This window comes from Taudactylus pleione, unplaced genomic scaffold, assembly GCF_031769625.1.
Source record: "Taudactylus pleione unplaced genomic scaffold, aTauple2 ptg000040l, whole genome shotgun sequence".
Classification (NCBI taxonomy): domain Eukaryota; kingdom Metazoa; phylum Chordata; class Amphibia; order Anura; family Myobatrachidae; genus Taudactylus; species Taudactylus pleione.
Genome location: NW_028284442.1, coordinates 8,883,471 through 8,900,057, shown reverse-complemented (window position 1 = coordinate 8,900,057; position 16,587 = coordinate 8,883,471). Strand labels below are relative to the sequence as shown.

At 39.7% G+C, this 16,587-nt stretch overlaps 1 protein-coding gene across 1 annotated transcript in view; it reads right to left on the bottom strand.

Moving 5' to 3' along the window:
• Positions 1–2,750: 2,750 nt before the first annotated feature.
• METTL25 (methyltransferase like 25) overlaps positions 2,751–16,587 on the bottom strand; it is a 326,584-nt gene continuing 312,747 nt past the window's right edge. The window contains exons 12-14 of the mRNA XM_088454388.1: positions 14,771–14,845; positions 8,165–8,236; positions 2,751–5,798 (exon numbers count right to left, since the gene is read on the bottom strand). Of these exons, the coding sequence (XP_088310514.1) occupies positions 5,709–5,798; positions 8,165–8,236; positions 14,771–14,845 (237 nt within the window). The 3' untranslated portion in view covers positions 2,751–5,708. The remainder of the gene's footprint in view (positions 5,799–8,164; positions 8,237–14,770; positions 14,846–16,587) is intronic.

Below are 16,587 nucleotides of genomic sequence, written 5' to 3'. Positions count from 1 at the left end.
TTGGTCCTCCAGCCTAATGTAAAAATACACATTTTAAATCGTCAATTTTTTTTATATTATTCGTTTTTCCAGTAATCTGAAAATGTATGTTAACATCAAAACTCTGGTATTACAATAAGCCAAATTTATAATTTTACTAAATACAGCTCCTAAACTATAAAATCACACACACAATGTGGTTTTGTGATATTGAAAATTTTGTCTATTTAAAAAAAAGATTTAAACTTTTTGGAATATTACCATTTGCGTAGATATTTTACAATGACGACAACGGAGCCCTCAGAATTTACTTTCTAGGTAATTTCAAGCCAGATCTTTCCATAATCTTTAGGCTGATCATCCTCCTGCAAGTCTCCTACAAATCCTTTTAGAAATTCTTGGATCTCTGACAGATCTTCCACTGCCATGGCTCTCATGACTCCAAACCCATGAGTGCCTTTTTATATGAACGTGTACACAAATGTGCGCGTAGAGAACTTACGCATGATGCATAAGCGATTAACCATCTGCTATAAATCCATGCGGTCAACAATCAACATTTGTGAGTTAAATCTGCCAGATGCTGCCTATGTAAAGAGATGCTCATGTCACAGGTAATACGGGTGTAGTCATCCTTAACCAGAAATTAGACTGTTCATTAGAGGGTGAATTCTAATCTACTAAATTCACTTATGGAGTTATCATCTGTCACAGCAATTTTCATATAGACTGGTGCGCTGTGATTCACTGAGTCTTTATAATGCTTGATTGGTGTAATAAACACCATAGTCATCATGAGAGCAGCATTCTTCACTCGTCGGAACTACACATCATTACCGAGGTCATAGATCGCCGATTGGGGCATGTGGTGCCCTATGTGTAGAACAGTGTTATGGTGACAGGATGCCACGAGGTGTGGAGGTGCCTACGAAGGAAGGGATGCCGGCATACAATCGTCCAGCTGGAGCGGCGGTGGCATTTGTACATTTAAGCAGATTTTCTTTTTAGTTTATCATTATGCAGGTGTACTTTTTAGCTGTTGTTTGCAAGAGCTAATATTTATGTAATAGCCTGGAGGAGCCATTTTATGTTAGAAGCAGTTGCCATTTTAAAGTCACTTGTTTATTTAAGATTGCCTTAGTTTTACATGGAAGTGTATTCTCAGACCACATATAAGACAGCTGAATAACATAAATAACGTATATTTAATGTATCTAATAATGTAATCTATAATAATATATATTTGATAAAGATTAGATTGTCAAAAACACTTTTTAAATTTACATACCGTTTTACATTTGTGTTTTGCCAGGATGCCAATGAGCAAAAAAAGCAAGAAGTCGAAGGAGAAGACCCTGTCATCCCTCTCCTCCTCCCACTGTCCCTCTCCTGTTCAGTCCCCCTCCCCGACATACGCCCCCTTCCCCTGGCCACTCCACTTTGTCTGCCTACGCACCCACCTCCACCCTTGGACAAGCAAGCAGCACATCTGTGGGTGCCGTTTCCGTTGCTGAAGAGATATCTGCAGATCGAGTTATCTGCAGATGATGGTTGTTCATACACAGTGAAAAACCCTCATCTGTCATCTGGTCGTGGGTCCTGCTGGCGGGTGGGCTTCGTGCCCCCTTCCCCGCGGTCTCTGCAGCTAGTGTATGGGCGGTTGGCTGATCCAATATACCTGCAGATATATTGGGCATCAGCTGTTCAGGCCAGCCAACATGACATGTCTGAACAACGTCGTTCACAGACATATCGCTGGTACACACTGGTCGACGCACACAAATATTGGCCGATCGATTGATCGGCAAATATATCTGCCAGTGTGTACCCAGCATTATTCTACTGCTAGATCAAAATTTGGCCCTAGGTTCTGTACATTCACAGAAACAATTCAGTGCATGTGCAGAACAGGTCCAGTAACTTATACCCCTTTCAAAACACAGCTAAAACCCAGGTTATTGCTGGGTTAACCCGGGTTCCTGCTAGGTTTAAAAGAGGCCAGGTTTAGATTCCCGGGTCGAGTGACCCGGCAAACCATCCCAGGTCATTTGCAAGATTTAACAAGGGAACAACCCATGTATCCCTGCAGTGTAAACGGATAACCCATGTCCCGTTTACAGGATGGGTTTCTGGCACTTGCAGATGTCATCTCCAAGCGCTGGCATACCAGTTCCACTGCACCCTTGTGCAGTGTGAATGTGGCCGACCCTGGAATCAACCGGGTCTGCACAGTGGTGTGAAGGGGGAATGGTCTTGGGTCTGACCCGGTTTGGTATTTTGTTTAATACTGGGGTCAGACCGGCAATTTAGTGTAAAAGAGTTATTATATAGTGTAAGCAACGGACCCCTTAAATAACTGAAATGATATACTGTACAGAGAGGCAACAAGCAATAGTTGCGCAAATGACAAAAATTAAGCAACATATAGGGCATATCAAATATGCAGTTTTGTATTTTAAATTTTCTCGAGTAATTTCATTATTTTTTACTTTGGTTTTTTTGGCCAAGAAAAGAAAAATGTATGGTCTGTTTGAAATAAGGTTAAACATTTTTTAAATATCATGTGTTGTGTGCTTATTATAGGTACAGCTTATAAGTAAGGATCTAGTAACAATACACACATTAAAAATATAACATATTAGACACATGAATAGTATACTTAAAACATGCTTTTTATTAAGAACATTATTTAGTTTGACATTATAAGTATCTGACTATTTATCAGCTCTAACATAATTACACATCGTATACAGCAAATTATATAGTTAAAACTAAATGAATGTGCCTTTGTATGTTTTTTTTTTTTTTTTAACAAATAAACTGGTAATTAGTAGTAAATTGGTCATATAAAAGGGATAATTAGAAATACTGGTGTGTGCATATACTAGCAGCATCGAATGTTATGGTACAAACTGGTTGAGGTCCTTAGCACGGTGCAGTTATGCAGGATCTGTGATCAGTAGTGTGCGCTCCATTTTGCAAATATTCAGATCAGTTTGTGGATATGTGTGCATCCTGTTTTGCGATTGCAAACACATGTGCGTCTGTTGGGTGGCTCCTTTCTCCTCTTCGCACGTCTACGCTTGTTTGCAAATGTGAGCGATTTGTGTTGCAATTGCGTCCGCTACTGAATCAGGCCATTAGTACACTATTAGCGGTTATAAGAAGCAAAATTCAGGAAAAAGTACATAATGTGGATAAAAAGGCAAAAGACAGAGGTCGTATACAAGTGATTTGTTATGCCTAATCTGCTACTTTATACCAAATCCTTTGTAACAAAAAATACTTATCCTTAGTACACTATTAGTTACTTAGTACACTATTAGCGAATTTAGATGCAAAATTTGTGAAGAGTACTCAAGCACGGGAATCGCAACTCATGGCAGAGCGTCTAAGTCGTAGACCATATGATGCAAAATGGATGTGTCTATGAGGACAGGTCTGTATGTTGCAAAATGCTGTTTTATTTCAAGTTTTAAAGTGTAAATAAGGCACATTGCGTTGCTTGGTCTGTAGGTAAAAGGAAACTGGTCACTTTTTTATACTGAATTTTGGGTGATGGACACACAGTGGTCATTGACTGATCTGATTTTTTAGTCTATTGGATCAAATATCATCTGATGGAAACAAATTTGATATTTGGGGTGTTGCACCAAATATATTCAGGAATCCCTATCTGGTGAAATCATACTGGAAATGTGTGCGATTTTGTAGTGATTACAGTAAATATAACTAGAAAAAAGGGATTTCACATTTCATTAACACATTGATTTATCCTTATACATCTATCCTTTACACTTCACTATCACCTTTTTGTGTGATGCTCTGGGGATGGACGTTGGCTGGAATTATTTTTGGGGTGCCTTGCTTCTCGGACGTGAACCCCTTAATGTTAGGGATGCCAGTATAGAGGAGCCTTGACAATTGGCCTGGCGCTTATTCATATATTTGTAAATGTATGTAACTAATACCTCTGAATCTCTATTATCATGTAGCATTTAAGTATTTTTTGTTGATTTTGCTGCAGTGTGCTGGAGGGCAAATCCATTTTTTCTGTGTTCAGTGTAAACCCCGCCCTTTACAAGCACCTGTGCTATGTCATTAAGCTGATGTGAGCAACCACCATATTTTTTGTTTGCAGTAAATATAACCATACAGTAGCTCCAATACAGGTAGTGAATTCCAATCACAACCATCGTTTTTTTGCAAAGCTACAGCTTATCAATATAAAACAGAACAAATCTTTAATAAAAGCAAAACATTACAAAACTTAACACATTGAGTGTGCTATGGGAAACTACTTGGAATTTTCATACTGTATATAAAATGATAATTTTTTTTATTGGATTGACATTAGCCCAAAAATAAATCCGTTCATGGGTGAAAATCCACAGTTGTCTTAAAAATATATCCCAACATGTATAAACGTAACAAGGTAGAATGCCTGAGTTTTTATGGTTAATGATTTCATTTAAAATAATCTCTATGTAACCTGCTCTTCCAAGTATATGAGGGAAGATTTTACATAAATCAAACAAATATTAAAAAGTGAGTAATTTCCCGACGCAATGGGCAGAACATACTTTGCAAGCACTCAATTTCTAAACCATTGTAAAATCAGCACCAGTTCTAGAAGCAGGCCAGGTAGTCACAGTATCACATGAGCGAAGCTGCAAAAACCTTTACAAATATTATTTTAACATAAAATAACAGTTTATGGTAGACTTATCGTTAACTCTTTTTCTTCGAAGTCCATAGGGTCCACAGGGATACCATGGGGGATAATGTGGTTGGAGTGATCCAGGCACCAATTAAGCTCTTCAGCTCCCAGGATGCCCCAAGTCGTCCTCCGCATATACCCCGTCCTTGGCCACATGCATTCAGTTTTGTAAACAAGCCCAAGGCAGGAGAAGGAAAGAGGAGAAGGAAGAACAATCATACACCAGAAACACTCACAGAAAAAGAGGGAATTAGTGACCGAAAGAAAAATTACCCAATGCAGCTAGGTGCATCAGGATGGGTGCCCTGTGGACTTCGAAGCAAAAGAGTTAACAAAAGGTAAGTCTACCATAACTCTTATTTTCTTCTTCATCGGGGTCCATAGGGATACCATGGGGATGTCCTAAAGCAGTTCCCCTAAGGGTGGGGACGGTGGTCTAGTGAGGGAGTGGATGGCCCCGGGCCCTCACTGCAGCAGCTTCAGGTGCGTTTCCAGCACCAAAAGCAAGGATTGCCACTCGTGGTTCCCCGTAAGCGAGGAATCACCATATTTGAAATCTCCGTGTCCGGTTGCAGTCCGGGCCCCGGCGTCACCGCTAGCAAGCTCTGCCATGACCCGCCGAAATCACCAGAGACGTTACTGGTGTTGCAGCCGGCGGAGGTAGACTGAGTTGCAGTGCAGGCGTCTTATTATGCTCAGCACTGCTAACTCTATAACATAGAAATAAAATAAAACATAAAATTAAAGCTTAGGACTGCCTGAGCAGTCCCCCTGTTAAAAAGGTGTGTCTGAACCTGCTGCACCAAACGAACAACTGAATGCTTGTGGCCAGGGGCGGGGTATATGTGGAGGAGGACCTGAAGAGCTTAACTGTTTGGTGCCTGGGTCATTCCAGCCACATTAACCCCCATGGTATCCCTGTGGATCCCTATGGACCCTGAAAAAGAAAGATTTTTATTTTTATATTATAAGTTCAACTTACACAGTTCACAAATAAAACATTAAAACATTAGGGATGTTTCAAAGAAACCACAGCATAGCAACGAGGTGATTTCACAGGGTCAAACAGCTTCACCAGTCCAGACCAGGCTAGGTTTTCCTAAAAAGTAAATATATACATTTAATTAGAAATTATTTCTCAAAATATGGAATACAAACTATTTTATTCAGCAGTGTCTATATGAAATTTGAGAACAAAGTGTTGCTAGTTAATTTAACATTTCTCACATATTACAATTTACAATATATAATAAAATAGACAATAAATGTATAGCCATCATATGCTTTAACAGATAAGTTTTTCCTAGGGCACTGCTTTCCCTATGTGTCTAAATCACCTGGATGTCCCACTCTGCCATTATAGAACATATTTCAAGTACCCATCAACACCACAGCGAGTACCACTCAGGGCACTAGTACTCGAAGTTGAGAATCACAGATTTATACCAATATAGAATATATCGCCAAAACAGAAACATCTGTTAACAAAAATCCAGTACCTTGGTTGAAAGCCTAAAAGGGAAAAAGCGACTACTATTTCATGGAAAGAACACCCATTCATGTTGTTAAAGTTCATGGATCGGGACTGATGAATGGGTGTTCATGGAAAGAACACCCATTCATGTTGTTAAAGTTCATGGATCGGGACTGATGAATGGGTGTTCATGGAAAGAACACCCATTCATGTTGTTAAAGTTCATGGATCGGGACTGCATGGGTGTGCCGCTGGGGAGGGTAGAAAAAGGGGCTGTGGCATCCCCCTGCTGCGTGTCACCTTTGGAGCGTGGCTGTGCATCATGCCACCCCCCATGTCACGTCACACTGGGGGCATGCCCTGGTGTTATACTTACATTAGCAACAAGTAAAATGTTTCATTAATTTAAATGTAGGTAAAAACTTTTCCTGCTGCATTACCGGTAAGTAAGTTATGTTTGTATGTTTCACAACTTCAGTCGCACATTTGGTGTAACTTCTACTTTTAGAATTTGTAAACTTATAGTGAACGCATCATAGAGAATATGCTATTCAACCCCACAAATTGCAGAGTAATTCACATTATACAGCATCACTGCACAGAATTCCTCATGTATCTGGGCAAGTGACAGAATAATGTGTTTACTGTATAAACACTGCTTATTTTGGAAGTAATAGAGGAGGTATTCACAATAAAGGGGATAAAAAGGCAGTAAGTGGATATACAAATAAAATGAAGTAACAAATCCACAGATGTCCTAATATCCATTATTAGCAATACCTTAAGAACATTTCAAACACAGCAAAATTAATAATATATTGCAGATATACAAACAAATATTTATGTTCTCTGTAAAGCATGTTTTGTTTACGGTAACGATTACAGTTTCAATCAGAAAATAAAGGCATTATGTGAAGATAGAGCTATAAATAGGTAGAATGAAAAAGTTCAGATTGCTCTATTAGAATTGGAGCACTAGGTAACCGAGAGTGCATGATTTAATAGCGGACTACTTATATAATCCTACAGTCATGATTATTAGACAAAGTGATAACATATACACAATAATCTCTTCTGAGAATATACATTTTTTTATGGACAGCATTTTACAAAGCCCAACAATACATCTGCAATCCTGTGCAAACTAGGTCAAATCGCTCTTTGGTTCAATGAAAGTAAATCAGTGCTGCATGAAATATGTCTGATCTGTGCACTTGGAAATCATACGGATTCCTGATTTACTGTAAGCTGGCAGCCAGAAATATACATCATTATCTGCAGATTTCAAAATTGCTTTTTTTTGTGTGTAAAAATACCACTTAGAATAAAATCAGGCATTTATAGCAACAATTTGATTCCAAGAAAGGATTTGAAAAGAAGGTATTGCAACGGACACAGTGTTACTGGTAAAAAAAAAGTTTATAGTGGAAAACCGGGACTTTTCCCTGGAGTGTGTTCAATGTAGGAAGATTGCAAACATCTTTTTCAGACATCAAAGATGAAGTTGCATAAGACATTTTCATTGAAACACTCAGCCAACATATTTCTTAACTCGCTGAGCATGTTTTTGGCATGGGGGCACTCACTGATGTTATAGCAATCTTCGATAATTGTCTACTATTAAATAAGGTGGCAGCCTTTACTGTAATCATGTCGCCGGGTAACCGAAAAATTAGACAGATCGATCAGTTCACCAAATGCTCATGTCTGTGACTAAGCTAGCTATCCAAGTATAGCTGCTATAAACATAAATCCTGGCGTCTTGCAAATTAGACTTCAATTAAAATACCATTAAAGTTATTGCTCTAACTTAACCAAAAATAATAACATCTGCTGGGCATATGTTTTAAACTATTTTTTCCCTCTCTCTCCAAATGATGCACATTATCAAATGTGTTCTCTATGAGTTAGACTTTCCTTATACAGTAAGTGTGAATTATCTCATGTAGTGGGGTAAACTCACCATGTCAGACATGTGAAAGTAAACATACCTGTTCTCTCAGATAGCAAAGGCGGTCCAGGAGAATCAAGGCTTCGATACAAGGAGCCAGAAACACTTTTAGCTGAAAGGAAGATTGATGAAGCATTAATGGAGAGTAAAAATCATATAATAAACTTTCAGGTAAGAATGACCATGTGTGCAGAAAAGTATCTCCCACACAGTACTGCTCCTAAAATTCCAATAAGGTTTGTATAGCTTGATATATGTTACAGTGGCTTGTTCATTTTAAAAAGCATGACACCAGTCCATTAAGACTGACATGGCAATTTCAATGAGAAAATATAGTGACAGTGGTGAAACATACTAATATCAGAGATCTTCACATAAAACAATAAATATGGCTAATAAATTCAGAATCTAAGGCTAACATATGTTTAACTCAAATTTAGCACTATATTTGTAAATTATCTAATAAAATAAAACCAATGTAGGAAAAAAATAAAATTTCCATAGCAAATAATGATACAGATGTCTTCACATACAACTATTCTGTGTGTGCTACAAGTCACGTTACACATAATGTGTGAGTGCAGTGCAACTTGGTAATGCGAGCGTCTTTTTGCGTTACGTTTTATGCGTCTTATTCACAAAGTGATGCGGATTGGATGCACAAGCAGCTAATGCTGATTAAAATGATATGCAGCATGCCTATACTCTGTGTGCAACTGCGGCTATGTCTGCAAGCGAAATGCTACGTTACAGTGTCAGTGGCTGTGACACACCCGCAGTCGCACACAGAACATGGACAGGCAGCATATCATTTTAATCAGCTGCTTGTGCATCCTATTCACATCACGAATAAGACGCATTTTAAGAGAAAGAGTTGCATGAATAGACGATCCGCGCTATCGAGTAACGCCACAGTATGGCATGACTAGAAGCTCTATTTAACGTGCACGGTGGCTAGATGTTTGTGGACACATCTGTACAATCATTTTATTCATTCAGTTGTGGAAAGAAGCCAAGTCTTAACATGTATGTAACAACACCTTCTGGCAGGAGCACCATGGAGGTTACATCACCAGGTTCCCTTCGGATGAGTAAGTATGGTTTTAGTTGTACTAGCTTATCATGTGGCAGCAAATGGTCTCAGATGGATCCCAGTCATTGCACTGAGATGGAATGAAAGTCACTCCCTGTGCTATTCCCAGGAAATAGAAACAATGGTAGCTGACCCAAGGCCAAATTCATTATGATGTAGCATGATCAAGCTAAACCAAATTCTGTCTCCCGTTCTGTTTGCAATACTGGAAATATAATCTCTTATTGCAAATGGCTATTTGCATCTGTCCATTAAGCCCCTGAAAAGCAAATGATATAACAAAATAGATTTTAAAAAAAGAAGAGAAAAAGACAGTCAAACTTTGCGGAAACAGGCTATTTGGACTGAATTGGTAATTAAACAGACAAACAAAGGGGTCATTATTGTTACTTGGCTCAGCAAAATTGTGGTGGTTACAGGAGAGGAATTATTATAGCCTGCTCCATGTTTTCAGATGCAAATTCATTTTGTTAAAGGGCCAGAACCAAATATTTGTGTCTGATTTGTGCTAAATAATTGCAAAACTTATATTTTCAGTTTAAGGTCCAGTAATACTTAAAGTTTACATTACTCTTCCTTCACACAAATAAAATACCTGACACTATAGTTTTCATGCATTGAAAACAATATGAAAAAAATATATGGGTGACATTTCTACATGGTACTATATGAAGCAAATAAACATGAATTGTTTTATGGCTTAGTTTGCCAGTTTATGTGCAAAGATATCAACTGGGCACTTTCCCAGACTAATAGTTATACACTACAAATTGAGCCTTAAGCTTAAAAATGTTCCAAAAAATTATAGAACATGGTAATACTGAGGAACGTCTAAATACTTAAAAATCAAGCCTTGCAGCCATAATAAGTTAAGTTGCAAAAGTGAACAGGTCTGAAAACTGAAAATCAAAAATATAATACTTTTATAATAAGATTATTTAGCAATATTGATACATTCTACATTTCCTGGTTAGCTTTTACTCAGACGTGGAGACAAGGGTGGAGAAACAGATGAACCATTTCCAGCAGCTGACCAGTGGAATAAAGATTTAATCAAATTTCTGTGAGTCACTGCCTTTTTGAAAAATAGATATGGGACTTGCATTTCCCTGTTCAAGTCAAGGATTTAATCTGAACCTTTACGTATATAATTCTAGAGAGAGAGAACAAAATAATTGGATGGAAACAAATGCTTTTTTAGAGCTAAAGTAAAACGTTTTTAGATAAATACAATAACATATGTCTTACACATTAAAATAAAAAAGCAAAAAAACCACATCTTCAGTGATGTTGCACACAGGCAGAAAATTATACACTTGAGAGATCGGCTCTCATGACTCCATTCAGGGCTATGTACTGTATAATGTCAAAAGCAATCACTCACTGTACAATGCACATACACGCGTATCCCCAATGTGCACATTCAGAGTATTAAAGTTACAACATATGACAACAGTGCTAGAATATATAGACACTGAGGACTACACGTGTGTGTAAGGGGGAGATTGAAGAATTACCTATACAATGTTGGAAGTGTGTGCAGGAGGGATTTAATGATGATTATACAAGGACGCTTGCAGTCAGATAAGGGTCTGTTGTACTGCTTTGTATATTTTGGTCTGCATCAATGAGACTATACATAAGTTAGAGATAGTGGAATCCCCTTATTTCTAATTTATTTATTGGGAAAATATACGTATGGGAAATTACTGGAATAGGCATCAAAATGTACTTACAATCCTGAAAATAATATGTATGTGCCAAGCAGCCTTACGCAATATGCTAAGGCTATACGGTAATGGAGAATACATCTGTATCTCACACTGATCTCTGTCAGAAAGAGAGAAGACATTCTGGCTTCTCAACGTTCAAAGTCAAACGTTAAACATGAATCCAAAGTGGAAATCAGAGGCGCATTAGAAGATTAGGGGGCCCCTGTGCAGTCTACATTCGGGGCCCCCTCCTCTCTACCCGGCGGCGAACTGAGCGCAGCAGACTCCAGGCACTAGAGTAGACTCTAGTGCTCTGCTCGAGTCTACTGCGCATGCGCAGGACGCTGGGGAAATGGTGCGGCAGCCATTATCGTGGCGTTTTCACTACTGTGCATGCGCAAAACACAGAAATTGTCCGATGCGCCATTTTACCATTGATTTGCACGGTGCTGCTACCGCCGATGCGGGACTCCGGAGAGGTAAGTATTGAAGATTTGGTTGCAGGGTGTGCAGTGCGGGCCCCCTTGGAGCCTAGGGCCCATATGTACCTCACACCCTGCCCCTGGTGGAAATGCAGCTAGTGCCAATTTTAAGAACTGAGAGGTGAGACATCGGATGTATTTCTTCTTAGTGTCTTGCAATAATTAAGTGAGGGTACAGAAAACCCAAAGTGTATTTGGCTTATAGAAATGTATTATCCAATCACTTTTCTGGCCTTAACTTGTGTAACATGATGAAATAATGTAAGTGGCGTGGACAGAATACCCATAGGTCTCACATCATTGAAATGAATTCTGTGGTCCCTTAAGTCTCACCCAACCTAGAGTGATATTAATGGACCCATTTCATAATAACTCGACAGTTGTATGTTAAGTAATTGTCAGAAATGTAAACCTGAAACTGCATCAGGCTGTAAATAAACTGCATCAGGTTGTAAATAAACATGAAAAACACATTTTACCATATAACACTACAGAAAAACTACATGTAAACAAACATATTTATATTTTGGCTTAGAATGTCAGGGAACTTGTCTACCCCATCTCCTGAGCACAAGTAGTAAATAAGGAAATAGAGACATAACATTAGGCCAGATTCAGAGTTATACGCTATTAGCATCTCTGTCTTTGGACGCAGCTGCTGTGTGGTAATATGTTAATACTGCGGGAGATGCCTTGTGTAGATAGACACCTCCTTCCGGATCTGAGACCAGCTGCTGCTTCCAAGGACGCAGCAACGGTTCACTCTGCGTGACCATCGGTCATCTGAGTGACTTACAGGTTAACAGGAATAAGGGGGTTTGGAATGGGTTAAGATGCACATGATATGATGCTGTAGGTGTTTTTTTGGGGATGCAGTTTATAAACCAGCGGAATAAATGCCATTGGTCTATATCCCGACACGAGAAGCCCAAGAGGGGACTTCAGATAGGCGTCAAAATACCGATGCCCATCTTAATCCCGACGCCGAAGGACGACAGCCCAAACGAGGTAAGTCCAGGGTATCCTTAGCATGAGTCGCGTTGCTAGGTTTAGGGAGTGTAGTGGGGTTATGGGGAGGCGGTTAGGCACCCTTAGGGGGGATGGATAGGGTTAGACACCCCGGGGGTAGGTTAGGCACCACCCCGGGAGTTTTAGGGTTAGGCACCCCTAAGGGAGGGTTAGGCTTGGGGAGGGAAGAGTTAGGGTACTCCCCAGCCTGCGTCGGGATCTGCTGCTGTCGGGCTTCTCGTGTTGGAATTTGAACTGGCTGCTGGTATTACATACTGATTCCGTTTATTGGATGGTCATTTTCTAACCCAAATGTCTATTTTGTCAATTGACACCAAGCTAGAATTCTATGGGTTCATTCAAAATTGAATATTGAAGTCACTTCTAATATATCAATGAAGGGTGCACGATAAGAATATACAAAAAGGACAGGACAGTACTCCCTAGTAGGGCACACTTTTCATAGTAAGATAAAATATAACTTTTAGTCAATTTAAAAAAAAGGGGAGGGTGGAAATAAAACACACTAGCAAAAAATGGGATTATCAACGTAAAGCAATATCTCTATACAAAAGTTTAACCGCGGATAACAATATTGCCTATGTAGGCATCACATCTGAAATTCCTGCAATCCTGTAAATAAGGTTTCTTTCTAAGGTTACAAAAATACAAAAATATAAATTAATAGAAAAAGAGATTCAAAGAGAAATAAGGGAATGAGTCCCCAAAAATTGTGATACGAATGATGTAGGGTGAACATATAAGTGAAATAAAATTATAAACAATGTGTAACACATAGATTAGAAACACCACCACAAAACAATTGCTGTCCAAAATATACAGCCACAATGGGTAATATGGAACTGAGGCGTCCCTCAAGTTGGGTACTGACAGATATATTGGCCAATCAATTGATCGGCCAACCGCACGTACTACCGACCGCCTGTACACGGACAGCAGAGGCTGCAGGGAGGGGGATGGGACACGGCCCCCGGGACTCGTGGCAGAAACAGATGATGGCCGTTCAGTGTGTATGAACGACCATCATCTGCAGATATATCTGTGCAGCGTGTACCCACCTGCAGTATTTAAGAGGGAAGATAGGAGTTCTGCAATATTGCTCCTATATAAATCTCACTTTTTATAGATAGGTTTGTGCTCATCTAGATAGTGTTCTGCTTGCTCCAATTATACTAATGCATTGATTGGGAGAGAAGAGTCCCATGGTAGAGGCCCAGTGAAATAGGCAAGAGCTGTTTCTACTGTCAGTGCTATCCTACTAGTACACCCCCTGATGCATATGCCACTGAGGGTAGCATCTCGTGGTGTGGGGGGGTCCTCTGTGAACACAAAGTTACCCCTAGATGAGAACACACAACTCACTTTTCGCTGGGGCTTTTTTAAGTAAGCTCCAACTTTCAGGTTACTCAGGATGGCCAGCGTTTTCACGCAGCTCAAGCCAGTGAAGCTGCATACAAGGATACAGCCACTGGCTTCAGCATGTCCAGAAAACTAGGCGGACAAGCCCCCATCTTCTAAGACACTGCCTGACACCACCCCCAAATGGCCGCAGCATCCGAGCACTGCAAGCGAGCTCACAGACACTGATCGGCACACGCGCAGTACAGATCCTGTTGTGCATGTGTCGATCGGCCGCCATCAGAGTTGTATGCAAACCTTCGGCTTTGCGTACAACCCTGAACCAGGCCACATTGAAGAGCAAAGTAGCAAGTGTGTTAAAACAGGTGGCTGGGAACCAGAAAATATTACATATGGTAACACATTTTAGAAAGCCTTTTCAGCAGTTACAATTAACTAAATTTAACATATTAATGGTACGTTTTAAAGCTGCTTACAATCCCACATATGATCATATAAACCAACACATTTTATCATCTGAGGATCTGAAAACACAATTTAGGGGCCGGTTCCCTACACAATGTTATATTTTAGTACTTCTGGTAACAATTTATGAAAAGATTTAATATACTTCTTTGTTATTGAAAGGTTTCCTGGTGATGGCTCCATATAGGGATTTAGATCAAAACATATTTTGTTTGCAGGTTATATATTGCACATGTTACAGATATCCTTAAATATGACAAGGGATTTGCTGTGCAGATACAATTGTTTTGGATGCACACGCCTGAGCTTACCTGTTGCAGTAATAAACCAAACTGCCGGGGGGAAAATATATCTGAATATTAACTTCCCACTTAAGGGGTGTGTCCAGGATTTCATTTAACCAGACTTTAGTGTCCCATTACAATGCAATGCTTTATAAGTGCACTAATCCTGTTATTACCAAATACAAATGATAGCCAAGTATAATGTAAACATTAAAATGTTACCCTGTTAAATGCCTCCAACTCATTTCGCCTGGGCTCATATTTTTCATAATATCTCATTATTTCTTGGTCTGAAAGCTGAAAGAAAAGGGAACAAATAAAATGCATGTAATTACAATCATGTCATGTTTTGCATTGAGGACAGTATCAGTGATTTATGTATGTGCTGCAATAGCCAGCTACATCATTAAAGGTATCCAAACAAAACAAAACTTGGAGGTTTTGGCATAAAACCATGAGCAGCAGAGAACACTAAAGTGTAGAGAGAGAGAGAGAGAGAGAGAGAGGGAACCGTAGTGTGAAGAGTAATTACAGTCACATAGCAGCACTCCACACAGAACTGTAAGAGGAAAACACTAGTTCACTTTAGACTAACAGAACTCGCACAGCACACATTCCAGCAGGAATTTACAATATTTTACAAAGCATCTTATCTGGGTCAAGTTTTCCAAAAATGCAACAGTATATAGGGAGCCAGAGCGCTCGCCATACTATAGCTGGGGACGATAGGTGTAGGTGTGGCTGCAAGTCCTAATACTAGATTCCCCAGAATGTAGATAAATAGTAGATATAACACAAATGACATGTGTCCACACATTAGCAGACTGCGCCTTGATTACTGTGATATGATGTCTGTTATCTTTATAAAAATATTCTATCACTAAAGCAACAAGTGTATATTTCAAAAGGTGGGTATTTATTAAGAATAATTGGGGTTTGGTCTAAAAGTATTAATTATAAATGAAATGGGTAAGAGTGAATATAAAAGGAAAAAAGGGGGGGGAGAGGGGGGAGAAAAATTGGTTAAGTGTAGACTGATTGTCTCAATAACTTATATATGGATGTCTCCCATTTCATTTATAATACTTTTAGACCAAATCCCAATTATTCTTAAAAAATACCCACCTTTGGAATATACTTGTCTATTATCAAGTTTTCTAAAATACAAAGTGTTTCCAGAGTGCAGATTGGTGCATTCTAACTGCCAGAGAAATACGAATACCAAGACCCCCATTTATTAATGATCGCTATTGCAATGCATGACATTACCGCCCATGATCGCATTGCAATATCCAATCATAGCGCCCGGATGTATCATCCGGGACATACAGGGGACAAGGGCTCTGATAGGAGCTTTTTCCTGTGATGTCCCCGGAGAGCTGCCAGCCAGTGACGAGGCTGCTGCGCATGCGCAGTCACACTGACTGCACATGTATGGCCGCCATTGCCGGGGAGGGTTCTGGATGAACCCTCCGCCGGCTAATTATGCACGGTGTAGCCCATAGGCTACAGCAGCTAGCACCATCTTCAGATGTTGGTAAATTTGGCAGCATTGCATCACCCAAAGAAACCTATGGGAGATGCGGCTGCCTGCAGGAATGGAGAGATCACAGCACGTATTGGAGATACCGGCTGCGGTCCATCCTTAATCCGGGGAATCCGAAATATTTGAGGTTAACCCCTGAAATGAGTATGACACAGCTAAACAGATATGGCAGTGGTGCTCAGTGCTCTTATCTCTGCAGTGAGCACCCACTGCATAACGTAATGTCACACTCCTTCCTCCTCATTGGTGGACAGATGGGAAGGGTGTCCATGACCATTTAAAAGCAGGCTATGCTATTGGTCACTTGTCACGACCATTTCTGCTACTTTTCATAGTAGCAGTGGTGGGAAATTGAGATCCTGCAACAGAGCACAGGACGACAAAATAATTCTCAGGGGGAGATGTATCAAAACTTCTAAGGAGTGGAGAAGAGTTCCCTAGGAACCAATCAGCTTTAACAAAACATTTTGTAACATATAGTTGAAGATGCTAG